Source organism: Anguilla anguilla, chromosome 5 (assembly GCF_013347855.1).
Source record: "Anguilla anguilla isolate fAngAng1 chromosome 5, fAngAng1.pri, whole genome shotgun sequence".
In the NCBI taxonomy this organism is placed as follows: domain Eukaryota; kingdom Metazoa; phylum Chordata; class Actinopteri; order Anguilliformes; family Anguillidae; genus Anguilla; species Anguilla anguilla.
Genome location: NC_049205.1, coordinates 18,713,266 through 18,741,164, shown reverse-complemented (window position 1 = coordinate 18,741,164; position 27,899 = coordinate 18,713,266). Strand labels below are relative to the sequence as shown.

Genomic DNA, 27,899 nt, shown 5'->3' with positions numbered 1-27,899 from the left:
ATTACCGACCCGCCTGGCGGGGGCTTTCTGAGGGAGCTGCGGTTTCATAAAAAGCGCTCCGGAACAAAAAGCTGGCGAGGGACCCCGGCTTCGCTGCTGGCGCGAGCTGAGATTACGCCGCCTTTTATCTACAGCGAATAATCAATGGGGCCCTCTCTCTGCCTCTCTCCTTCCACATCGCTTTCTCACGCTCCGTGCCTCCACCAATCCCCAGCGAGCAGGATGCGGTCTACCCGTAGGTGCAAAGCCTTCGTTTCAATGACTCTTTATTGGCGGGAGTACCGGAGCGGCACTGCCAAAGCGTACGCGGAAAGTATGTCCTGAATGCGTTGACCCCTCGTCTTTCCGCCCCAGCACCCCCTTGTCCCTCCTCTCTCCTCCGCCACCTCCCCTCCCTCAATCGCACTTCCCCTCTCCTTCTTTATCGCATCCCTAACCCTCTTATCTCTTTCTGTTGCTCGCTGATTTTCTCTCCCACTCCCTTTCCCCCTTCCCTTCTTTTCCTCTTCTGTACCTTTGTCAGTACCTTTGTTAATATATATGTATCTGTCTCTCTCTCTCTCTCTCTCTCTCTCTCTCTCTCTCTCATGGAGGGGGTCTCTCGCTCTCTCTCTCTCTCTCTCTCTCTCTGTTATGCAGGGGGTTTAGCCTTCACACACCCAACCCATAATACGGCAGAAAAGAATTGTCGCAGCAGGGATGAAAGCACTGTTGGGAGGGGGGCTTTTACAGTGTCTTTGCGGACATTTCAAATAACAGGCTTAACATTACAGTGAACTGCGCAGCCCTATCAATCTTTCATGAGGTTTCCACACAACAGGCCTGTGCTGGCACAGCGAAGCTTGGTGTTCAGAGGCCGCGGGGGGCAGAGTCTTAAATCAGGGAGACTCCCGAGAGACTCGAGCCGTCTGGATATACCCACCTGATATCAGACCCGGGGCATCCGACCGATCGCACGCAGCTCCCAAACCCGGGCCGCAGGCCCAGAACCCGGGCCACAGCCCCCGAACCCAGGACGCAGGCCCAGAACCCAGGCCACAGCCCCCGAATCCAGGCCGCAGGCCCAGGAACCGAGCTGGCCTCAACGGCCTTAACGGAGGAGCGGGAGTAATTTCACACCTGCAACAGGTACCGCCTCCGCGCCTCACTTTTTCAATTTCACACCTGTCTCTCCGGCTTAATCTCTTTAAGTGCGCTCGTCATTCCGCGACTCGGGATGCAATTCTCGTCCGAGACCTGGGAGAAATAAAAACAACCCCGTCGTTTCCATCGCCACCGCTCCAGCCGGGAAAAAACTCCCAAGGACCAGAAAGAATCCATCACGCTCACTTCCTGGTAATTCATTACCTCACGGGCGCCAAAACCTCATATTTCAGTGCGCCGTAATGAGCAACGCATGATGGGACGGCGCTTGATGGCGGGAGGGCTAATCCGCGCGAAAAATAGATTTACTGGGGTAATTGAGCCACTGGAGAAGACCGCGGAGGCGCGCGGCGAGCGGCTCAGACGCCTCTCCCCCTCGGTGAACGTTTTAACCTTGAGATGAGACGCTTAAGCTTCCTCTCGACCTCCGCGTCCCGCCGCTCTCTAATATTCATGGGGAGCGGGGCGGTCGCCAGACGCCGCGCCGCGCCACTCTAGCCGAGCCTGATGGGACTCGGCCGTTCCGGATCGGTCTGGAGGGCGTCGGCGGTCCCGGAGTTTACCCGGAAAAACCCGCCGCGGCAACCCGAGCCCCGCATTCCGCCTCCCGTCCCGGCAAATCTCCCGGCCTGATAAATCTCCCGGCCTGGTAAATCTCCCGGCCTGATAAATCTCCCGGCCTGATAAATCTCCCGGCCTGGTAAATCTCCCGGCCTGGTAAATCTCCCAGTCTGATAAAGGTTAAAATGCAATAGAGTTATCCCCGGCCTGTCCAGGGTGTATCCCTGCCTCTCGCCCAATGCATGCTGGGATAGGCTCCGGCACCCCCCCCCCCGCGACCCTGCCCAGGATAAGCGGGTATAGATAATGGACGGACGGATGGATGTAATAGACTTTTATCAGTAACTCGCTCTCTAAAAGCTTGGGGGGATACTGACTCTCACATTATCTGCCCGCTGCCAATGTAGTAAGCGATAAACTTCATCTGCACAATGATTTTCATACTGGGGAGCTCAAAGCACCGTCCGAATAAAAAAAAGAAAACATACTGCAAAAAAGAAACGCACACGCATATGTATGTATCTGCGTTCAGCTTGTATTTTTCTGCAAAAGAAAGCCTGCAAAAACCTTACGCAATAGGGTTTTTGCATAATAGCATAATAGAGCGAAAATAATTTGCGAGAGAAAAGCAGAATCACAAAAATATGAAATTACCCATCATCTCCGGAAGGCGAAGCCTGCATTCATTACAAAGCCTCCCCTCTCATTTCCACATTTTCCTGAAGACTCTCAGGCCTGTCATTTGCACAACAACAAAAAAAGAAGAAGAAGAAGCCGATGGGGGGGGGGGGGGGGGGGAAGCGTGATTTGCTGAGCCTTCACCGGGACGACGGCTTCCACCAATCCGCCGCCGGGGTGGTCTCCTCGGGCGCGGTGCGTGCGGGGGGAGGGCCTCTCGACCTTCGGCGTCTCTAGAGCGAGCGCTGCCGGCGCGGCGTCAGAGCGGGAGGAACCCGAGGCTTCGGCCTGCCCTCTCGGCCTCCAGCCCCGCTCCGAGGAGGAGAGGAGGAGGCGCGCGGCGAAGCGCCTCCTTCTGCAGGCCAGGCTGCTTTCCCCTTCACTCCCACCCAGGGGTGAAATGGCAACGAGGGACAAGCAGCTCTTCAAAAAGGTAAAAAATAAAAATAAAAATAATGAAAAGAGAGAGAGAGAGGGAGTGCTGAAGCTGCGGATGGGGCTTCACCACCATCAGGTGCGACACCGTTCAGTACCTGAGGGGGTTCGTCCAAACTTCTCTGGCATTCTGACAGAAAGACAGAACCCTTCAGGGTGACCGGCTCAGTAGCTCAGACAGACGGACCCGTCTGAGAAACAGCGCTGCCCCTTAGAAAGCCCTGCCTCGGTTTAAATGTACAAGGTAGGTCACTGCGGGACATCACGCTGTCATTGTGATTTTTGAAAATTGGGTTAGACTACAATTAGCTCGTAAAAGGGAGTTTGCCATTAAAGTCAAAATTCCCCACAACTTATACATGACAGCGGTGCTAGAGGAAAAAAAATGCTTCACGTTAAGTGGAAATACTTCAGAGATTCTGCAAAAAAACAGAAGTCACCGGTTGCTAGCTTGCCAGATAACACGGCATGTTTCCTGTTTCATAGAAAGGTAGCACGGAATCACGGGTGAGAGCAAACCTGAGAGAAGGGGGAGTAACGTTAGGGCGCACCTGCAGAAACACAGCAGTCTAAATTAAATGTGTGTTTGAAGCAGATGAAGAAGTAAAGCTAAATGCATGGACCATTTAGTTACGAGAGAGATATATAGATAGAGAATGGAGAGAGAGAGAGAGAGAGAGAGAGAGAGTACGCACACACCACCCACACACGTACACGCATGCACACGCATACACACGCATACACACACACACACACACAGTATCTTGCAACCTACTCTTCTGAAATCAAGGCAGAATCCATCGTAAGGGAAGGAACTACAGGGCACTCCCCGACAGAACGTCGGCCGCTTTCTTTAACAGAGTAAATAGAATTAGGACATTCTCTCAGCCGACAAAGTGTGAAATTGAACAGAAGTACCCCGGCGCTGGGGGCAAAGCAAGCTGGAGGATTTAAACACTTAAAAACCACAGATGTGTCCAGCGCCCATCCACCTACAGAATATTAAACAGACAGAGATAGACTGAGAGAGAGAGAGAGAGAGAGAGAGAGGAGGAGAGAGGCCACGAGTTTGCTCATGTGTGACCGCGTTCGGTGCATAACTACGTGTCGCAGAGCAAACACCTACGCGATGCCTCCTGTCCGGAGGAACGAGCTAATCGCTCGCTGATCATTCACCTGCGCTAATGGTCGTGTTCAGCTGACTCGCTGCATGCTCCGGCAATATTTACAAATGCATTTCATGCAAATAGAAGCACTCTGAATTTTAATTAGAACGGAGGGCGAGAGACAGAGAGAGGATGAAAGCGGGGTCTCTCTGAATGGTGTTAGGGGGTTCCTGGGTGAGAAAGGAGGCGTCTTTCCCAGCAGTCATGAAAGGGTGAGTGGGAGTGGGGGGGTTGGGGGGGGGGTGCAAAACAGGACAGTATTTGGCAGCCCAAGAGAGTGACCTACCACACCAGACCTTCCCTTCTCCCATAGCAGACGTGCGTCCAGTAGAGGGGAGCATTGCTCGGGTTCCAGTCATCTTTTCTTGTAAAGAACAGTATTGCATTTTTTGAAATCCATGCGTACGCTGTCATGTTCCCAACAGAAATTCCTTTGCCTTTATCCCAGTTGCTCGTCTGAGATTTGCTCCACCACTTCTGTAACAGTTTTGTTGCTCTTATTGTTATTCCTCTAATATTTTTGCATAGAGTGCTTTCAATGTGCCTTAACACTGTATATGGCAGCATCGCTGACCAATGACAGACACCATGTGGTTCCAAAATTGTAGCTAATTTAAGTCATGAGGTGGAGACATTTATTATTAATAATAATAATAATAATAATAATAATAATAATAATGTTTTGTTATTATTTTCATCATTATTTGATTGAAAAGCGATATTCCCCTATTCCCTCCTTCAATGTTCCATTACCTGACTTAAATATTATGATATTTTGCCCAGTTGTTTGCTACTTTAGTCTGAGGTTGTACAACCTGCCTTGCAAAATAGAATAACACATCAGAAAATCAGTAGGCGCCCACACCACACACACCCCCCTCCCCCCCAGCAGCGCTGCCAAGGCAACAACAGAGGGGCTGAGCAGAGAGGAGGCAAAAGCACCCAGGCCAGTTCTGGGTGCGGCCTGCCCCCACCCCCCCGGAGTCAGCCTCCCCGTTTCTCTCCCTGACGTCAGGCTCTCGCCCTCACAGCCTTTGATTTGTGCCAGAGCGGGAGTGAGGTCAACCCCAGACCCTCTCTATAAGGCCTGCTGTTATTTCCAGGCGCCGGTGTTTGTTTGCATTACCCAGACAACCCCTCCTCCCCCCACCACCACCACCACCACCTGGCCCCCTCAAAAAACTCCCGACAAACAGTCTTGGTGTCAGCAGGAACCCGCGATGATTTTTAAAAAAGGGAAAATAACAACAGGCGCCGTGTCCTAATATATTGTTAGCCCTGCAGCTGGAGCAGCAGAAAACGCCGGCCTCCCTCAGTGCTGTGATTTTCCCATCTCTTCTGTTTCTCGTGTCGTTTATTTTCCAGGGTGAAAGAGAAATGCGTTTTTAAATTGCAGGCACGCGCGGTGAACGGGTCTGACAGGCAGACATTTTCCAGCTTGTTCGGTGTCCTTTCGCCCTCCGCCCCCCCCCCCCCCCCCCCGCTACAGGTGCTCTTCACTGTCAGCCAATCAAACGAAGCGAGCGCTCTGCAACATCCAAACACCGAACGGCGCTTACATCGGAAATCACCCACAATGCATCGCTGTGTTCCACCAACACACTCCACTAATATACCAACATACTCCGCTCATATTTGCCTCTGTGTCAGCCAATCAAAGCAGCCGGTGCTCTCCATTAGCCAGTCGAAAACACCGATGTTGCTTCCTTCTCCTGCATCGCTCTCAAAATAATCTCCCTTCACACATTATCCAAAAAGCATTACCTTGTTCTAACAAAATACTCCACTCATATAGTCTCCACAGCCGCCCGAATCCAGCAGCGGATTGTTCCATCAGCCGCGTAATCCGGTTAAGGGGAGCGGCCGCGTCACACTCCAGCAGGCCGGCTGAGAGGCGGAACCGTCTGTCGTCACAAAGATAAAGTGCAGCGGCGTCCTGAGAAACGCCGAAAATAGCCGCGGCCCTCAGAACCGCACGCCGAGGCCTGCCGTGTGCTGCCGTACGATAACCTGACAAAAATGATATTACCAAAACCGGGTGGGGGCGGGGGGGGGGGGTGCTGCAAAGGGAGGGCCCGGAGGGAGTGGGGGGGGGGGGGGGGGCGGGGGGGTCCACAGCACCCCCTAGAGAGCCGTCATAGCTCCAGCACTCCGGAACCCCCCCCCCCTCGCCCCCAGTCATATTAACGGTTATTTCATACAAGGGGGTCCGCTCTCACCAAGGTAATAAATGTGCCTTGGTCCTCATGGGCTTTATGCCTGAGAATGAAAACGCTGCCTAGCCCCATTCCCCGAGGGCCCGGAGTGTGCACGCTGGTTTTTGGCCCAGCAAGTTATGGCTTCATTTTCTGAACAGCTGCACACACCACACAGCTGGTTCACTGCTATATCAGACCCTCAGTGGAAACGCTTGCAGTGTGGACCCGTGTGATACAGCTTCAGCTCATGACACTGTCAAAAATGTCAAATCAAATAAATGGGTGTGGCTAACTAAAATCATTTGAAACACAAGTTGCCATGGCATCGCAAAATCCCTCACTGTGCGGGAGACGAAGAGTGGTAGTGCCAGGGCTCAGTGGGGCAAGGTTCTTTCATAAAAATATGACAGATATTGCGATGACAGGTGCCGGACGTTTCTAGAAGGCCTCCCCGCATCACCTCCACAGCCAGACGCTACGGTACAAACACACTGCTGGCCAGGGAGGTGGAGAGGGGGAATGAGAGCACAGAAAAGGTGGGGAGAGATGAAAGAAGAGAGGGAGAAGGATGGAGAGGGGAAAGAAGGGGATAAGAGGAGAGAGCTGAGAAGACAGAATAAAATGAAGAAGAGCAGAGGGTAAAGTGGAAGGTTGGGGGATTGGGAAAGAAGGAAAGGATGAGGACGAGGATAAGGAGAAGGAGGGGGGTTGGTGAGGGAGGCAGAGCCATTTGTTTTTGTTATTGGTCATTATTGTATTTGTCCTGCATCATCCTGCTGTCTGTTGTGGCGTTCGGCGCAATGTTTCAGGTGAAATGAAGCGTCACAGGGGTGCTGTGTTTCCTTTGCATGGACGACCAGTGTGAGGCATCCAGAATGCACCCACGGGGGAGCCACACCCGCCCCCTCCCTCTCCCCTTCCCCCTCGGACTCCCTTCTTTATCATCCTTCCTCTGTCTCTCTCGCTCATTCCCTCTCTCCTTCTTTCCCTCCTTCTCTCAGCATGTCTGTTCTGAAAAGTGCATGCTGTGGGATAGTCGCTCCTCTTATGAAGGGGAAATATTTAAAGTGCATATACGTGTGTGTGTGTGTGTGTGTGTGTGCATGTGTGTGTGTGTGTGTGTGTGTGTGTGTGTGTGTGAGCATGGGCATGCACGTGCACATGTGTGTGTGTGTGTGTGTGTGTGAGCATGGGTACACACGTGCACGCGTGTGTGTGTGTGTGTGTGTGCATGTGTGTGTGTGTGTGTGTGTGTGTGCAGGGTCACAGTGAGGTGCTCAGTCTTTCCCCCGCAGCATCAGCAGAGACCCCTCTGCGTGCCCCTGTGCCTTCATCCAATTCAGAAGCCCGAGCCTTCCACCACAGATGCAGGAGCTCAAAACACATCCCCGTCTGCACGACCTTCATTTGCACTCTGCATCCAATGAGGTGCCCCAGTCTGTCCACATGACCCTCCGTGACACACCCCATCTCCCCCTTAAGCGGCCCTGTGCTCGGTGCCAGGGCAACCGATCGCCCGCCCGCACCGCTCTCCCCGCAAAGTGACCGTTTGCAGACAAACGCAGCGGTCCAGAGTGACCATTTGTCCAGAGGCTCAGCAGTCCAGAGGCTACCCGCGTCCAGTTGCACCAACTTCCCCTCACTGGAAACGTCCTAAAAACGCGGGCCGATTTCAGCACGAGGAAGCGTCTGATAACAGAAAGAAAAATAAAAAGAAACCGTAGTCGGTTCGGAGCTGTAATTTCAAGCGGACCGTTCAGCTGATTCACCTGGCGGATTGTTGTGCCATCTCGACAGTTCCAATTTATGGCAAGCAGCGTCAGAGGAACTGCCGAAAAAAAGTCTGAAAGCCACTCAGCCTGAGAGCCCAGGGAAAAACTCATTTTATGAAGTATTTTGATATAAACATAGTTTTACAGCTTCCTGTACTTTTTTTTTCCCATGCACAGCTAGAAACTGGTCCTCATCTCCTGACCCAATCTTCAGGACATAGTTTGACAACTGCGGATAAAACGGCAGAAATTTGAAGGGGGGGAGAAATGTTATCATCATTCATGACAATTCCGAGCATTGTTTTTTTGGAGAGAGAAAAATGGAGGGCGCATATCGAACCACAGAGCGCCTTTCTCTACCCAGCATGCACTGCTCCCCCAGGATTCACGGTCAATTCTGAGGACGTGTTGTCCCGCTAAGCGCACTCCTCTGATTAAACGATGCTAAGCATCGCGCCGCAACACAGCTCATTACGCTCCTCCTGCATTATAATGCTGCGCTGAAATCTTTATCTTGCGAGACAGTAGTCTCTGCGCAACCCGGGCTCAAATTGCAGGTCTTCGTTTAAAGTCGTGCGCTCTGTAATATTTAATACGCTGTTCCCTCTGGCTGAGACGACTACCAGGCTGCCGTTTGCGAAGAAAAAAAAGGAAAGGAAAAAAATTCAGGAGAAGAGAACAATAGGCAGAGAAATTACCAGTGGGCATTTCTCTCCATTTCTCTTCCCAAACAGGCGTGTAAAAATAAAAGAGCAGAGTTTATTTCATTATTTAGGCAATTTGAGTCATCCTAAAGAGCACTAAAATACGGTTCAGCTGTAACTAGGCTGTGTTGCTTTGGGTCTGTACTACTGCAAAAAAAAGGACCTACACAACACATAACTTAGCAGCCCTAATAGCACTGGACAACCCAACACAACTCATACGCTGAGTTACTTTACATTAGCAAGCAAGCCAGCGCCAGCACAGCTCATACCCTGATCTACAGATACACTTAGAGGTTGCCAAATCCCGCCGGACACATTTCAGGACCTTTTTTGAGCATGGGCACAGACTGTGGAATTGGGGGGATGGGGGGTGGGGGCACAGACTGTAGAGCGGGTTGGATCATGAAAGGGGTCACATCAGCTCACTCTTAAATGATTGGGGGGGGGGCGACATTAGCACATGAGGTAGAGCAATCGTCTGGCAGCTGGAAGGTTGTCAGTTTCAACACCGGTCCTCTGAGTGTGTCGAAGTGTCCTTGAGCAAGACGCGAAGCCCCCCCCACTGTTCCCAAAGAGCTGCTTTGTGTCGTGCATGGCTGCCTTGGTCACCACGGGTGTGTGAGTGTGTGTGAATGGGAGAATGAGGGGCATTCATTGTAAAGGGCTGTGTGGAGCTGGAAAATGTACCACATTAATAATTGATTTAATCAAAAGGGAAATTCTGGGAGACCGGGAATCAGAGATGGTTATCAACCCTAACTGTGCTACTTATTGTTCCCTCCCACCAGTTTCCTCCCACGACCGGGAGGACGACCGGGCGGACGGACGGAGCGCGTGCGTTTCAGTCGCGGTCCTCTCCGCGAGGCTACAGACGGCGTACCGGCAAAGAGAGAGCACGGCTCAACTGGCAACTCCAAAAAACAGGAGGAAGAAAAGGTAAAAAAAAAATAAACGCAGTTTGAAATGTAGCGCGGACAACCGCTGATCGTGGCTCTCACCGACCGCATTCCGAGCGGTTTCTGTGCCTCTGTGAACAATGGAAGAGTTCAGGAAGGCAGCTATTTGTGGTTCGGTAACAAAATGGAGTAGTTTTATAAGTGAGACGTAACTAGCATGGAACAAGAAGCAGGAGCAGTGCACGATACTGGAATAGCATACTATAGATCTAAAGCTTTCACTTCAGTGGAGCTGCTGGTTCATTAAACTGAAGATAAACAGAATTCCACCTCTCCTCTGTCTCACGCAGATCTTAGTCCAGCTGTTACCTCTGGCCTGGACCTTTAAATAACCATGCTGGTGAAGAGAAATTTTGCCTTAGAAAAACACACTAAATAAAATGTTCATTTCCTGCCTGCAATAATTAAGCAGGGCTCCAAATCTACAACAAACACAAAATTTCAGCCCAATTTCTCTCTCTGCAGTCTGTCGGGATTGCTACCCATAACCACCTGTCTAGCTCTATCCCATCCAGGCTGCCGGTGGATTGTGGGTAAGTCCCCTGAACGAAGGGTGTTGTTTTTCTCGTGGACCGGTCGGTGTGCGCCGTGTGCAGAGGCAGGAGATCCGCGCTCCTGATGGATTGTGGGTAAAGGTAAACGACCTTGCTCGTGTTCCGGTCCCGCCGCTGTCTTCCCGCCGCGAGGGGGATCATTCCCGCCCACGCGGCGAAAAGGACGGCTGCTCCGCTCACGTCAGCACATTCGCCACGGGGAAGTAATCGTCCCTCCTGAAATCTTCGCCCTCTGTCCCCCGTCCCAGTCCCCTGCACCGCGGGATTATGGGTAAATTCGCACTTGAAAGGGAGAGGGAAGCCTTTCACATTCAAATGAACGTTTTCGAATGAAACGTGTATTTCACAATATATAGGGAAACTTCCAAATGTATTATTGCAATCTGGCATCGCATTTATTATAGCTGTAGCGCATATTAATCCTTATTTTTTCAGAACATATATACTGCGGTGCATTGCATGTCTGCAAGGGCTCGCTCAAGCATCAAAGTGAGACATTTCTGAGTGGAGGAACACTCCTTCCAGCCGTCGCTGATGTGGAGACGGAGAGCTTTCTTCCTTCACTTCGCAGCTGCTGTCGCTCGAGCACCGTCCACCCCCCCCCCCCCCGCTCCCCGATTGGCAGCTGGAAACACGGCGACAGGGAGACGGGGCTCGACCCCGGGAGGCCTCGGCCCTTTTCAGAGCGACGGCGGGCGTGCCGCGGCGGGGCCGGCGGGGAAAGTCACGTCGGCGAGCCGCGCGGCGGAGCTGACCTTTCCACTGATTACAAAACCAACGCTGCCGGACAGGCCGCTACCAGGCCGGGGCCACGCCGTCCGCCTCGGCTCGGTTCGTGCCACGCGATTGGATGGCCCGGGGACATCTACCTGGGCCCGAACGTTTCCCGGAGTATAAACCTCAAGCTTCTGCAAGGGCCCCACGACGGTGTCATCACCACGTGCACAGGGACGGGCAGCACTGCTCCATTTCACAGCACGCGCAATACGCACATCACACGAGATCATCTCCTCTGTGCCACCTGCTGCCTGCAACCAGCTTTCAATTTACTGTTCTACATTTCATAAGAAAACACATTTTTGTGTTTTTTTCTATCTTTGCCTCTGTAAATCTTAGATTGCTAGGGAGTGCTAACACTCATTTCTGCCAATTACTGGGACTGGAAATTCCCTACCCTTATCTGAAATTTGCTCCGGGAAAGCACCAGAGTTTTCATGAGCTCCGTAATGGGCGGTCCTACAACGCACTGTCAATCAACTTTTTTTTAACCAATCAAAAGGTTTCCCTCTCCACAGCAGACCGCAAAGATGAGTAAATAACTGCATGCGCTACAGTAGCTCCGCCCCTCCCTGTTATGGCAAAGCCCCTTTCTCCCCTCCCGGGTGAACGCGGAGCCGCGGGGGAAACGTCTCGGCGGCGTGTTGGCGGCGCGTGGCAGAAGCGGCAGCCGCGGCGGCGCAGGACCCCGCGCGCTCTCTAATCTCCCTCTGAGATTGCAGATAGTGTTTGACAACATTTCGCACGGCGCCGGGCACGGCGCGCGGCGGCTCCTGATCCGCAGGTGCGCCCTCCTCCCTTCCGCCGTCGTCCCAGGAGCGCGGCCAGGACGAGGCGAGCGCTCCCCGCTGCCACCGCTAAGCCCTGTGCCAGCGCTCTCCCTGCCTACGGCGTGCAGTGTAATAAAGGGCTTCTATTAACTGCAAATCCTCAAACGTTGCTGCTAAATATGAGGCTAGCTTTCTGCGCTAATCACAACCCGACAGTGCGCTACGGCATTCTGCGCGTAAACCCCCGTTTGCATAAACCCGAAACCCAAGCTCCCGATTGGTGGACGACTAGGCGCCGCTTTGGTGGAACCGTGTACCACAGTTAGCCGAGCTCTCTGGGAGAAAGCCACATTCCAAAACTGATAAAGGCCTCCTGCTCTTCTGAATCCAAATCATTATTTAAAAAAACCAATAGATTTTTTAGGGTATCAAATACTTACGTAGGATTATACACCTAAATGCCAGCTTGTGGCGAAATACGAAGCGTACTGAGCACACACGCTAAAGCACATCTCACTGGCATTTAAATGTTCTTCGTAGGTCAGGCCGGCGATGCGTATCCTCCGCACGTTGCCGTGGCGAACAGCCCGCAGAGCACGCTCCGCAGCTGCTCTTAGGCGGCAGGGGGATTCGCGCGGAGCCGTCGGGAAGGAGCGACGCGCGGCCGTCCAGGTGTTGCGACAGGTGGAGACGCTCGGCCCGGCCCCGAAGTTCCGCGTTACGCAGGACGCGGCATTAAAGGCAGACACGCGCCCAGATGGCGCCGACGGCCCCAGGGGCCTCCAGGCGGATCGCTTCATCCGAAAAAGGGCCCGCGTCCCCAGCGGAGGCTCTCTCTCTCTCCCTCTCTCTATCTCTCTCTCTCTCTCTCTCTCTCTCTCTCTCCCTCTCTCTCTCTCTCTCTCTCTCCCTCTCTCTCTCCGAGCGCTCCCTATCCGCCGGAGCTAATTGGAGCAGGAGCATATGGGAGAATCACAGAGCGCGGCGTGTTGGGCGTCTGCTTTCCGCCTCGCCCCACCACCCCCCCCCGGCCACCGCCTCCGCCTCGGCGCTCACGCGGGCCGACGGCAGGTGCGCCGAACCCGAACTCGTCCGCCGAACGCCGGCGAAGTCGATGCGCCCGTTTTCCGGGTCGGCCGTAGATTGCTCCGGTCCGAAACGAAGCGCGCGTCAGGTACGTACCCGGGCGCGGGTCGCTTGGAGCGAATTTTGAAGTGTCGCTAATGAGCCGCTAAGCAAGGCCTAGCAAGGTGGCGAGCGGGAGGCTGAAGGCTCGCCCGCCCCCCCCCCCCCCCCGTGGCACACAACTGTGGACCCCCCCGTGGACCGCTGCTCTTCTTCCTTGCCCTTGGAGAGCCCCAGGACATGCAGGTTGTCCTCATTACTCAGCGCTTAATTGACTAAACTGAAGTGCTCGACTGCGCAGTTAACTCACCCAAATCTGTTCCTAATCTAATAAGGTAAAAGCCAAAGGAAGCCATCCTGCGGCTCTCCAAAGGCAAGAGCTAAATAAATAAATAAAAATATTATAAATAATACTCCAGCCTTCTCGGACTGGAGTGCTGCACCCTTGACCTGCCCTCCAGGGGGCGCACTTGCGAGGGGGGGCTGGCGCGTACGGTGGTTTATGTGTCCGCCAATTACCCGAGCGCAATTTAGCAAATTAGCTGCGTGCGCCGCTGACACTTCTCTCGCACATTAGACCGCAGTTAAAGGTTCCTTACGAGTACACAAGAGCAGCCTTCAGCTGTTATTCATCAGATAATCGATGCATTTAGTTAAAGGGTCAGATGACATAAACGATTGGTTAAATAATTAAGAGCGGAGGATGGCATTAAGAAAAACAGACACAGATACAGCTCTCCCTGCCAACCCTTACTCTGTAGGCGCCTGTGTGATTTAAACTGAGCGAATTCCCAAACAGGGAAAATCCCTTCCGGTTTCTCTAGGGCGGTATTAGGCCCCAAAAGGGCCGGAATCGCCCTCCGGATTTTCTGGCCTGATCCCTCCATGCCCCTGTCCCCGATTTCAGTGGCTCGGTGTCAGAGGTAGGTGGCCAGCACTGCTGAAAATCTGACAAGGCAAAGAAAAATAAACAAAAAGCAAGACCTCTCCTGAAACCCGTTCTGCACGTCATCTGATAAGACGCTGCACAGTAACTGCATTCAGACAGGAAGGGGGTGGGGGGGGGGAGCAGAGTAACACAGTGCTAAGATAAGACTGTGCTGTAAAAGGTATCAGCTGTAATATTTTAAACCAGGCGACCGGCTCGCACAGGTAAACTCTCATTTGCATGCTCTCCCTGTGAGGCGGTGGCTTCATGTTTCATACTGTTGAGGCTACACGAATCCCAGAGTCATCAGGCGCTTACCGATGTCAACCAATCGTTGTTCATTTCTGTGGACATCATATCTTTTGATTGGTTCAAATACGTCAGTGACTGACATACAGCGCAGTCCGTAAGTATTTGGACTGCGACATGGTATCTATTTGTTTGGCTCCGTGCTCCAGCACGTTGGATTCGAAATGAAACGAAATGAATACGAGGTTAAGGGCAGACCGTCAGCTTTAATTTGAGGGCATTTACATCCGCGTCAGGTGATCCGTGTAGGAACTGCAGCCCAGAGGGGGATCGTGAAATCTCACTCTCCCATCGCTTCTAATAACTGAGAATTCGGATGAGGGAGGGGGTGGGGGTTAGAGCATGAGAATACATAACGAGCAGAACAGGTCACTCAGCCCTCCTAGGCTTGCCTTTTTACCGACAGACTAGAGAATATCTACTGGTGCATTATGCCCAGAACTGAACCTAACAATATAAGTACACATAATGACAAGAACAGGCTATTCAGCCCATCTTGGCTCATCTTTTACCTACAGGGTAGAGAGAATTCAGCACTACATAAAGCAATGCCACTACTGCATGTTCTATAAAGCTGCTCCGAGCATTGACAACTCTCAGGGTTAGGGCAACAGCTGATTATTTATTCCAAATGTACAGCATTGAGAAAGGAAGGGGGGAGGAGGGTGCTACTTTCTGTCTGTCGTTTTCGCGCCGTGCAGACTGCACACGTGCTCATTCAGGGGGATCCTCATAAATAAGCCCGCAGCCTGAGAACGGAGCCGCATGCGTCCGGAATATTCCGCAGAATGTTAGCGAAGCGCCGGCGCGGAGAGAGGGGGTCAAGGAGGGGGAGGAGCGGCGGAGACGGGCCGCGCATGTTTAAGCGGGCCGGCGGGGCCCCCACCCCCCACCCCCCCCCCCCCTCCATTAGACAGGGAGTCCGCACGGAAAGGCACGGCGAGGCGGATACAGAGGCGGCGGAAGAACGCCTGCTCGTCATCGCGAGGGCAGAGCTCGGCGAACCCACCGCCCCGAAAAAACGGAATCTTCCGGGAGACTGAACGGGTCTCCTCCCCGCCGAAATGGGTTCCCCCTGTCAGCCCGCTCCACCACACGTGTGTTTAAACGGCTGTTTGCGAACCTGAGCGGGTGCGGGCCATTAGCGGGTATCGGGCTCTGCTGAGCAGGTAATCCATAGCGCTTAGGCGGGGGAGGAGGAGAGGCGGCGTGCGGAGCGGAGCCGTGCGCCCGTAATCACCGGCGCAATTGACCGCGTCTCCTTGTTTAACTTCGTAAAAAAATAAACTGGGGCGGCGCGGCTTTCGGCTTCTCGGCTACGAGCCGGACCGTCGCCGGGCAGCGGGGGGGATGGGGGGGCAGGGGCGCTCTGCGGCCGCGGCGGGCCGGGAGCCGAACGGCGGAGAGGAGAAACGCGCGCTCGCCGAGGCGTGCGGCCGGGCGAACGACAACGGCGATGGAACGCGGGAGAAAATAAATCTGATCTGCTTCCTGCGTACGCCGGCGTCTCCCAAGAGACCCGACCTGCTCGGCTACCCGCAGAGGAGGGAGGGGGGGGGGGGGGAGGGCTGCAGAAGGTCCTCAGCTCATTAAAGCTCTGAAACATCGCATGGCTTTTTTTTATTCTCACCCTCCTCTCTCTCTCCATCTCTCTCCTTCTCCCTTCCTACCTCAAAAACATCTCGTTTCCCTCTTCCTCTCTTCGTCTCCGTCATTCCCTGCTCTCTCCCTCTCCCTCGCATCGGTCCAGATGACACGCATATGCTCGGATCGCCCGCCCACACACTTTTTTGCCCCCTGCAGGTCAAACGGCGAAAGTGCGCGTCCACATCTGGGTCAGGAGCTTGTTAATTAAGGTGCGGCTCACGGGGTCCAAACAGGTGGCGGGAGGCCCGGAGGAAAGGAAGGTGTTATTTAAAGAGCTGGGCTGCCCGCGCTCCTCCCGCGACCCGAATCCTCCGCCGTCCCCCGTCTGAGGGGCACGCCTCTGAGCGCTCCCAGCTCCCTGAGCCAATCGGCGCTTCCTTCCTTCGGATTTAATTAAGACGTTCGGTCCTATCGCAGCGCAGAGACTCTGCCGTTCTCCCCGTCATTCCGCGGATGACAATGTCACTACGCTCACCCTCAGGGACCCCTTTCCCTCCCCTTTTAAATTTCTTTTTTTTTTCCCCCCCTCAGAGGACGCTGGGAAATCATCATCATACAATTTCCCCATTTCCATGAGACATCAGACACCGCTATTTTACCTCAGCCTTGGTCCTGTAGGGTGGGTTTGCCTGATGTGATGCTGCATTATCTCCAAGGTTGATTATTCAGCCCCAATCAACCTTGGAGGCATTTATTCCAATGAGAATATAATAAGAACCTGATTCTGCAGTCATTGTCTTCATAGGCCCATTTTAGATTCTCTGTACAGTTCAGGGACAGTCATTAGCTTAAAGACATCCAGAGAACACGCGATACAGTCAGCCGCCAGGACCAAGGATGACAGCTTTGTTCTGTCAAGGCTTCGTATCTCAAAGGACAAAACATTCACCCGGCTAGGCTTCAGGCCCATTGACACGTGCCCGCAACGTGACGAGGCATCCATCTTGGCTCACGCTCTTTTGCGTTCACGTACGTTCGGCGACAGAGCTGCCACGAGGCATCCATCTTGGCTCACGCTCTTTTGCGTTCACGTACGTTCGGCGACAGAGCTGCCACGAGGCATCCATCTTGGCTCACGCTCTTTTGCGTTCACGTACGTTCGGCGACAGAGCTGCCACGAGGCATCCATCTTGGCTCACGCTCTTTTGCGTTCACGTACGTTCGGCGACAGAGCTGCCACGAGGCATCCATCTTGGCTCACGCGCTTTTGCGTTCACATACGTTCGGCGACAGAGCTGCCACGAGGCATCCATCTTGGCTCACGCTCTTTTGCGTTCACGTGCGTTCGGCGACAGAGCTGCCGAAGCGAGCGCTCGCCAGTATCCCGGTTGCACGGGGAGCGGCGTTTTGAAGGCCACGCACGGCGGCGAAAGCTTCCGTTTCCATCACTCTGAGAAAGACGTGATGAAAACGCGAGACTCTCCTCGAGACTCTTCGTTCGCCACAGCAAAGGACTCTGGGAGGACGGCGGTATCCGTTTCTCCAGCTCCCCCTTCGTTTTCCCGCTGGCGGGCAGCCAGCCCTTTTTTCAGACAAAACGACTGCTGTTCCAAACAACTGCAAAAAAATGAGTTGCGCAAAATAAATGAAATACTGTTAGGCAGCCGCATAGGGCTGCAGCTGTGACAACAGGTGTACAGCGGATACCCGCCTTCTCTCTCTCTCTCTCTCTTTCTCTTCACCCTCGCTTCCCTTCTCTTTCCTCTTTCTTCCCCCCCCCTCTGCTCTTTGCCTCTCTTTCCCTCTCTTTCCCTCTCCCTCAGTTGAGACAGAACTCGCTTTCTCACGGCACCGTGCCACCGTTTCAAAAGGAGCAAAACTGGAAGCCCTTCCTAACTGCCTGGAAACGAGGGCGCAGCATTGTGTGTTTGTGTGTTTGTGTGTTTGTGTGTTTGTGTGTTTGTGTGTTTGTGTGTTTGTGTGTTCTCGTGCCTTCGGAACAGCAGTCCAGCAGCAGCTATCTTCAGACGCCCTGTTCAACAGTTTAATCAGCTTTGGCAGCACTAATTTGGAAAACATACTCAAGCACGCACACCCGCGCACACACACACACACACACCCACACACACACAACACTGCTCTGTCCCAGGATCAAAGCGCTTCTCTTCGGGAGAGCTGCCGGCACAGCGTCGCCATCTAGGTGGCCGCCGAGGGTACTGCGGGTGTCAGATCCCGAGCTGACGGTGATTGATTCGCCTCTCTCCCGGAGGTGACAGGCAGCTGCGGATCCGACAAAATAAGAGGCAACAGGAGGGAGCGGAACGAGAACGGAAACGCGCCGCCCGGGTCAAATAATGCCGACGCCCCTTCCTTCCCTGCTGGCGCAGGCCCCGCCTCCACCCGCTGCCGAGCCATGCTGAGGGATTGCTGCGACTCCGCTCGGCTCAGCCTCAGCTTTCTCCTTTACTCCTAAGCAGTAATGCACCAATAGTAATGCTTACATATTTTCACTTATTTATGTCATTGTGACATCGCTATTTACATCGATGCGATGTCAAGTCTGGGAATAATTTAGTGCTTATAGCTCTTGCTCATTGGCAACACCCGTGGCCACATATAATAAAAAAGACAAAACATCACAAACTGTAATGCACTGTTATGACTAGATATGAGTGGTGTTATATCATGCTTATGACACTGTTATGTATGCTTTATAGTGTTTTGTAAAGGTTCACCTGCAGCATCTGCTGAGAAGGGGAACCACTCTCTGCCTCCCCCACACTTCTAGGGGGCGGGGACACAGGGGAAGTTGGTGGGGCTGGCATAACACTGTTTCACTCTACACATGGAGAGGTGGTCCTGCTCACACCGACTTTTTGATTCAAAGTGAGGACTTGAGTCACAGGCTCAGCGAGGCGAAGCACAATGCAGTGCACTGAAACTCACGACTAGCGAGCTGTAATTAGCCAGTCTCAGACTCCATTCTTAGGGACGACGGCTCACCACGAGTCAGCTACGAGTCACACACACACACACACACTCACACTCACACACACACACACACACACACAGACACGCACTCACACTCACACACACATACAAACACACACACTCACACTCTCACACACACACACACACTCACACACACACACACACACACATACAAACACACACTCACACTCACACACACACACACACACACTCACACTCACACGCACACACACTCACTCACACACACACACACACACTCACACACACACACTCACACACTCTCACACACACACACACACACACACACACACTCACGCACACACACACACACACACACAGCCTCTGTGATCAGCGATCGATCAAAGATTGCCCCTTTGCGGAACGCAGTGGCGGCGGAGGGCGACGGCTGGCGGTAATGAATTCAGATCAATCATCATTAATCAGGACGCTCCAGACTCCCGGCCTCACCTCCCTCCTCTCCTGGGCCATTAGTCATTTCTGATGTGATGTCAGCCCCCCCGACTCCTCCCGTCTCCGCGGGCGGCTACGCCGCGATCCCCAGGGGGTCACTCCCATCAAATCCCCGGGCCCTCTCGCAGACACCTTCCCCTCCGCGGCTAGCGGGGGTCTCCGCAGGCCTGCCAGAGCCCCAGCGCTCGAGCCCAGGCAAGCGTACGGTTCAGAAGTTTGACTTCTGACTTCCCGGCAGGCATTTTGGGTCGGGTCCAAAAGCCGTTTCTCCGGGCCCTGTGCATTCACATAATCCACAAGAGAACCTGAATGTTCAGGATTAGTTAAAGCGTCGCCAAATATTCTGTACAAAACAACGCCTGGCTGAAACAATATTGCAAACTCTCCGTGTAATTAATTTATGAATGATCTTTTTTTTTTTTTAATCAAGGAATACAAATGTACTTTGTAAAATTAGGCTGTTTGCCAATTATCAGCTCAGTGAAGTATCGAACAGCTCTGGACTGTTCCGGGCCTGGTTCTGGAACTTTCCGGGGCCCTTTTGAGAGCCTGTGTTCTGTTTTAACTCAGGTCTGACCAGGTTTGCGTAAGGCAGCCCTTGGGGGATTCATTCCGGTGAAGCAAGACATTTTGAAACCGGGAAGGACCCAAGGCCTATTTTTAATTTCTTACAAAATATATTTGAGAGCCCCCCCCCCAATATTTTTTGCCTTAGAGCTGAGAATACAGAGCTGAGGCCCTGCTACAGGCTGCAGGCTACTTGAATGGGCAAGGGTTGGGGGGGGGGGGGGGGTGGGTTGCATAACCAACACAGAACCCCACACATACAGAGCACAGGGCACAGTTACCGAACAGCGGGCGTCAAAGCCAACGGAAAAGCGGCCCGTACAAAGAGAGGCATTTACTCAGTCAAAAGGAAAAACATGAATCCTTTCCGCAGGGGGTGCGGGGGGAGCAGGGCGAGCGCCGGGCGTCAAAGGATTCCGGGAAATAGATTTCTGTTCGGGAGCTACGCTGGCGGAGTCGACGGCTCGAGCCAGGATCGGCGCGCGGCGGGAGGCGAAGGTTTGAAATTTCCCAGCCGAACAGATGCGCGCGCCTCCGAGCGGTTTTGGGTTAAGAGAGAGAGCGAGCGGCGGATTTGATCCAGAGACTACCGGAGGGCGGTCCGAGACGGTGATGACTGCGCAAGGATTGTGCGAGATTGCACGCGCAGGATTGCGTAAGACTTTTCCGTGGCTAGGCTGAATTTATTTCAGTTTCCTTTCCGTGTATGTGCTTGAGTGTGCATGTGTGTGCACGCGTGTGCATGTGCTGTGTGTGCACGCGTGTGCATGTGCTGTGTGTGCACGTGCTGCGCGCGTGTGTGTGTGTGTGTGAGTGTATGCGTTTGAGTGTGCATGTGCGTGTGCAGGAGTGTATGTGTTTCAGTGTGCATGCATGTGTGTGTGTGTGTGTGTGTGAGTGTATGCGTTTGAGTGTGCATGTGCGTGTGCAGGAGTGTATGTGTTTCAGTGTGCATGCATGTGTGTGTGTGTGTGTGTGTGTGAGTGTATGTGTTTGAGTGTGCATGCGTGTGCATGTGCTGTGTGTGCACGTGCTGCGTGCGCGTGTGTGTGTGTGTGAGTGTGAGTGTATGCGTTTGAGTGCGCATGTGTGTGTGTGTGTGTATGCGTTTGAGTGTGCATGTGTGTGCATGTGCTGTGTGCAGTAAAAGATTCAGTGCTATAACACGGGCCGTACGCTCAGTGTTTGAGCTGCGGGACGTGGAACCTGGCTCCATGGCTTTTCTGACAATTATGTGACAGACAGACAGATGAGGAGAGTAAACACAGGAGATGGAGTCATCAGGATGACAAAGTGACGGCCCACGCACTCCCAAACTCGCCCTGCCTCTTCCTCCGCGCTCTTTCATTTCCTCTCCATCGCAAGGAAAAGGAGAAAGCCTGGCATCCTTCAAAAAGCCCCCGCTTGCGAGCGGCGCTGCACACTACACCCAAAGGCTGCTCGAGGTAACACCGCAGATTACAGTGCAGTTACACGCGCTAAATTATTAATCGCTGCATTCTACCTCATTAAAAAAAAGAAACACATTTATTAACGTCGACTCATCATCAATAATGTAAGCGGATACGCCATTAGAAAGGAGTCTGATCGGGATCGGATGGATGTACTTCATAGCAACAGTGCACAGTGTCACTTAAAGCGCTATATCTAATGGGAATCTCTTCTGAAACACGTGGTCTAAAAAACCAACAGGCTAATCTATTACGTATAATGCAGTCTTCGTAATGGGTACTTTCATTCACTTGGGCAATTACGGTGTGGTCTAAAGGGTGTCTCTGCTGAATTCGGGTACCTGATAGGCACTCAGGCGCTCCTGTCATTATCCATTATTGAAATGGATGGAGGGCTGGACGATGCACAGTGTGATTATGACAGGAGGATCTTTTTTAAGAGGCGCGTCTCGGATCGCTCGGTGCTGCGCGGGGCCCTCGGGGGGGGGGGGGGAGAGTCATCCTCGCTCTTCGCCCTCCGAGAACCCCCGCGGTGCGTGCGTCATTCCTCAGCGGCGGAACACGCCGGCGAAAGTCCCGCCGCACGTCCCCCCCCCCCCTACCGCCACCCCGAGTCTGACACGTCTGCGACAAAAAATACACCCAAACTTCCGCTCTGTGTGATCGTTTGCAAAACCGTCCCATGCCAGGTCGCACACACACATACACTCTCTCCCTCTCTTGCTGTCTCCCTCCCTTTCTCTCTCTCCCTCTCCTTCTCCCTCTCTCTCTGTAACTCTCTCTATCTCTCCCTCTCTCTCTCCCTCTCCTTCTCTCCCTCTCTCTCTGTATCTCTCCCTCTCCTTCTCTCCCTCTCTCTCTGTAACTCTCTCTATCTCTCCCTCTCTCTCCGTATCTGCATCTCTCTCTCACACTCTCACACACACACACGCACAGCTGCGAAAGGAGCCGGTAATTAGAGGCGGCGAATGGAGGCGGCGGCGCCGTAGTTAACCTCAGCTGCCCGGCGAGCGCGCTGAGCGCGCGGAGGGGTCTGCAGAGAGGCGCTCCATTCAAAGGATAAACATTAAACGTAATGACCGACTCTCTCATTACCGCCATTACAAGGGCCTTCATTTTCCTCGTCCGGGCTCTTCTGCTCCGAACCGCCCATCATTTCAATGAAAAGGGAAAGCGTGTAAGCCACCCAGGAGCCAGGGGGGAGGGGATGGGGAGGGCTCTTATATCTTTTTAAAATCGTATCACGGAAACTGTTGGCGCTGGGGTTGCCCCTCCCACCTTCCTCATCGGAGGGCACAGGGAGGGAGCAGGTGGGCGCTGTATTAATGGGGTAAAAGATGGAGAGGTGTTCCGTAGTGGCACTCCTGATCAGAAATCCTTTAATGCGTTCTGTGCCGGGTCACCCGTTGTGACCAAATGAAGTACACGCAGCTACGGTCGACCTCAGGTCAATCCCGGTTAAAGAAAATCACGTTTTTATTTATTTTAATCAGGGCTGTTACTTATTCGCCTATTCGAAGCCTACGCGTGTCAGACCGCAACCGAGCCTGGACCGTTCACCCGGGGGTCTCCGATTGGCCGAAATGCGTGAAAGGGCCCAATCGCGGATCAGCAACGCCACGCCTCTGAGGTGGGCAGCTGTGGGGCAGCTAATCAAGCAGCGGTGGGGCGCGGCCGCTCCCCCGGAGCGCCCTCTCCTCAGCGGCAGCGAGGGGGGCATCCTGATCTCCGGCCCTCCCGTCCAGCTCGAGGAGGAGGAGGAGGGGTTTGACTGGACTCCAGCCTGAGGAGGCACCGTGCCTGTCCTGCCAGGGAGCAGCTGAGGTTGCCGTGGGCGTGTCCCTGGCCGGCCGGCCGGCCTGCACCTGTTACTGCCCGTAGAAAGGGAGCGGGCTGCATGGAGGGGGGAGCGCCGGGGCCTCTCACTGTCGCTAAAAGGGCCGCGCGTGTGGCAGGCCCCCGACCGGTCGCAGCCCACCGCAGCCGCCTTCTCCCTCACCCTGTAATGACCGCCTCCCAGTCCTCAGTCCGCACGCAGGAAATGCGCTTAGCAGAGCGCGCGCACCTCCGACCACCGTCGAGGAAAATCGCGCCTCGTTTCCTCCTCCCCCCTCTCCTCCAACCCGTTCATTTTCAAAATAAAAAATACAGCCGGCAGTTTACCCAGCCGTTTGAAAGAAGCGGAGCAGTAAATATATACTTTTTTTTTTTTTTTACTCTACAACGCGCGGAACCGGTCGGACTGGGGAGCCCCCCACCGGAGCGTCGGGAGGGGAAACGAGGGAGGGGGAGAGAGAGAGAGAGAGAGGGGGGGGAGAGAGAGAGAGAGAGAGAGAGAGAGAGGGAGAGAGAGGTAAAGAGGCAGAGAAAGAGAGAGAGAGATAGAGAGAGAGAGAGAGAGAGGTAGAGAGGCAGAGAAAGAGAGAGAGAGGTAGAGAAAGAGAGAGAGAGAGAGGTAGAGAAAGAGAGAGAGAGAGAGGTAGAGAGGCAGAGAGGTAGAGAGGTAGAGAAAGAGAGAGGGGGGAAGAGAGGGAGAAATATACGAGTGTCTGCGCGTGCTGGCAGCTCCGTGATTATTCTGAATCATCCCGGGGAGCGCGCTGCTTAGCGTTTAATTTAAAAACAGGGATTTATAGAGGAGGCGCGCAGGAGCGGAGACGGGACGGGACGGAGCCGGCGTCCCACCTGCCCCGCCGTAAATAACGCGGCGTGCCGGAACCCGGGGAGCGCGGCGTCTGTGTGCAGAGGAGGGAGCGCGCCGGGGCCGGCCCACAGGAGCGAACCCTGGGAAAAATTAATTAGGAAGAAACTGGAAAGGCCACGATGACATGGGATGGGGTGAAGGAGGGAGGTCTGAGCATCCAGTGAATAAGAAGTTAGCAGCGCAGTCGGGCATATTCATCTTCTCGCATACCTTTACTGAATCACTTTTAGTCCCCAGGGCTCACATCAATTATACGTTACTACTTTTCCAAAGTCTACAATATAGTTGTTGTTGCTGCTGTTGCTGCTGTTGTTGCTGTTGTGGTGATGGTGTTCCTGAGGAATGTACAGCCCTTATGGAAACGGAGGTTGCGAAAATACACTTAGATAAAATTTTATCAAGATATCGCTACTCTTCACAATGTGTGAAACAAACAAGTTTGCCGCGTTCATAAATTTCTATATATTACTCTGGTGTAAAATCTGTTTAAACTATATTTAAAAGATCCACTACGTATAAGGTGTATTCCAGTTTTTAAAGGAAGGATAACATGGCATGCAATGTGCAATATGTTGGTTGTGATAGGGTTTTTCTCACCTAACTATTTTATTCGTCTTAATTTATGCACTGTCATTGGTAATATTAACTCTCGTTCTTGATTAAACCTTTATTTAAAAACAAATGAATATACAATGTGATTGGAGGCAGAATTATCCTGTACCCTCTTTAACACCACTGATGGGATAAGCATTACTTTCCAGGCTACATGAAGGTCAAATATTCAAAAATAAAAACAATTAATCCAGGTACTACTCCAGTCATAAGAAAAAATGCACTCTGTATGTAACCTAAACCTTGATTTTTTTAAATTGTTTTTTTCTTTTCTAGCCAGCTTGAATGCACACAGTGAAGGGCATCACAATAGTTCACATATTGTACGTCAACATAAACACCACTTTGAAAAAACGATCAATCCACAGGGTTAACTACAGACTGAATATGGTCCCTGCGACAACAAAAGCATGCAATTAGCATGCATGTTAACTAGATTCCTCTACTAAATCTGTCGCCCCAGTCTGCGGTCTTTGTCGGACACTAGCAAAGTTTCGCAAAATAAAATTACCACATTTAAACTATATTTTGCGAGACATTATTGCGAGCGTCTGAAGCTCCACATATTTCACGCGATTTTCTGATTATGTGTCTTCAGCAAAGGACACCGGAACATTATAAACACACCAAAGCACCAGCAGTAAATGTCACTGCTAAATTAAATGACCCAGGCGACTTAACTCCAACATCTCCCGCTCAGTCATAGAAGTCAACCGACAACCGATTACTTTTAAACGTGACATGATTCCAGATAATAAAAGCAATATGTGCCCACCGAGAAGACATCGCGTCGCGCTACACTTGTGATGGCTTCGCACTGTCTTCGCAAATTGTGTAATTTTCCGAGGCTTTGAAGGTCGTGCTACTCGGGATTTTTTTTTTTTTTTCTACTTGTATTTAGGAGAGCTTTACCTTAAAATCACTGCCTGCAATTGATATTCCCTAAAGGCAGCAACGATTCCGACGACTGCCGCTGTACCATGGCAGTGTATATTCGGTATTATTCTTCGCTAAGAAAGCTGCACCCCGTAATGGATACATATGGAAAGAAAAATTATAATAAGAATAAATTGGCTGAGCCTGAGGGACGCGCGTGCATTAATCCAGTAGGCAGCCGGGAGTGGAGGACGCCAGAAGCTCCGCAATTACAGCGAGTTCACGGGACGGCGAGCCTCTACCGTGTGGACCATGTGTTTTCTATTAGCTTGATACGTCAGCTTCTGTTCTGAAACCCTGCTAGTTTGTGACAGTGGCGCGTTAAATACAACACCTGTTGTGCGTAAACCTCAGAAATGAGAAGTTTCATTCCTATTTCAACACGAGGAGGACAGATGTGCCTGATGCAGATGTGATACACCACGAAGATAAACTGCGACATCCCGCTCAAAACACACCTATACTGATGCATCCGTGCAACATTTCTCACTGAAGGAATATCTAACTGGCTGGCCCTTCCGCACATAAATAGTTATTATTGGACTGACAGTGGCAGGTGTTCCCAGTCATCGCTTTTCCCAATGGAATATTTCAATATTCATGTTTGAAACATGTTAATCGGGACGAGATAAAATTATCCTCGTTGAGCGAATGGAACAGTTAGTAAAGAGGAAGAATATATATTTTTTAAAAGATCATTTTGACATTAACGGAATTCTTAACGTTCCCGCGGATCGTCCAATTCGTGCGCGGCGGTGTGTGAATCTCCCTGAGAACAGTTCAGCCAAATGAACGGAGGCAAAGAGACGCGAAACTTGGGAGTTGAGCTGAATACAGATGAGTCTGGAGACGCGATCCCTGGTCGTGGGTCGCACGTAGCCGTCGCACGTTATTGTCCCCTTCGCAGGAGCGGCCAAATGTGAGCGGCATCCTTAAACTGACCACTGCAGATTTGCCAAACTATCCTCGCCCCGAAGAACCAGCTGTCGCACCAGCTACAGCAGCAATTTTAACACTGACAGCGTGATTCCGCTATCCCTATCATGCCTCCCGTGCCATGCCATTAACTATCAACATCCATCTTTCATCATAGCTTTTATGTGAGCAATTTGAACTATTTTTTCCAGACAAGAATCCTCTCACATATGCTACCCGTCTCCAAGAAAACATGTCAATACATCACACCGTGCGTCCGTAACGGCTATAGTGTGAAAACTTAAAGTAAAATGCGCCTTGGTGACGCGCGCAAACAGGGATTCCTTTGAAATAAAATGAATGTATATAAGCATGCATAGGTTAATCCTCAGGAAGCCGATTCCAGTGCAAAGACCGAATTCCAAATTTAGCAAAAGAGCTGCGCGCGCTTACCTGACAGACGAGGAAGGCTAACAGGATGCGGGTTCCGATCTCCATGGTCTCAATTCTCTCGCAATAAATTCAAAACAACGTGTAGGTTTGACCAGCTCTGTTCATAATTCCAGAGTCGAACTGCCAGCGCGAGAGTAAAGCCCTCGCCTCAAGCTGCCAACTTCCCAAATAGAACTGCAGCCTCATCAGCAAAGCATTGGGTAGCAGCGCCCAGACCGCAACCAATAGATTTACAGGGGGATTTCTTGATATCCACAGGACACAGAAGATTATTTCTTCTAAACAGAGCAATGATGTATGCGTCCTTGAAAATCAAAACGTAAGGCATTTTACTGAGAGCAACATTAGAGAGGAGTGTGGGTTGTTATTGACAGTGCTTTTACATTTTATTAGAAGATCATTAAACAAACTTCACCTTTATAGAGCACGACAGGCAAAAAGCACTTCGTGCATCTGCCTTAATTGTAAACAGTCATTTCAGTATCCCGTTCGCGTTCAAGAAAAAGCTTTATAACTGACATATCTTGAAAACGACCACATTTAATACACGCACGCACACACACGCCCACAGTCGTGTGGAAACAAACTTTTACTAGGCATAAACATACATTATCAGTACAATCCTATTATATTCTTGATAGATAAATGGATAAATAAATAAATAAATAAATAAATAAATATAATAGTCTACACAGGCGTCTTGCCAGAGGTCTTCTCTGCCTCTAACATCTACGCTCCCGCCTGAGGGCACGCACTACGCGGTGTGTAGGATAGATTGGACACGCAAAGCTTCCAGAGTAGGCAAAACGAGATCCACCTGAGAAGTGAACGTATTCATTTCTTAGGTAGGGGGGTCTCACTCTATGATAAACCTTCTAACATTTAGCTGCATCCCTTGAGTTTCAGTCGCATCCCTTTTCGTGCTTGAATGTAACTGATACACACAGAAAATGAGTACATCCCCCAGGTCCCCAAACTCCCGACCTCCTTTAAATGCTCAGCTAACTTACGGGCCCAATTATTCATTCGCAACTCTGTCAGAATCCCTCCCTCCCGAGGATTTCCAGTTTGCCGTCACCGGACAGGTTTTAGAAGAGCGGAACTGAAGTCACGATGGGGAGACGTTACCATTG

General features: G+C 52.1%; 1 protein-coding gene across 2 annotated transcripts in view; it reads right to left on the bottom strand.

Moving 5' to 3' along the window:
• The window catches only part of cdh13 (cadherin 13, H-cadherin (heart)), a 453,601-nt gene extending 426,609 nt beyond the window's left edge, over window positions 1–26,992 (bottom strand). The window contains exon 1 of one of the 2 annotated variants that reach the window (XM_035419934.1): window positions 26,767–26,992. In XM_035419934.1, the coding sequence (XP_035275825.1) occupies window positions 26,767–26,811 (45 nt within the window). In that variant the 5' untranslated portion in view covers window positions 26,812–26,992. The remainder of the gene's footprint in view (window positions 1–26,766) is intronic. The other variant, XM_035419933.1, reaches the window with a different exon arrangement.
• Between the last annotated feature and the right edge of the window lie 907 nt (window positions 26,993–27,899).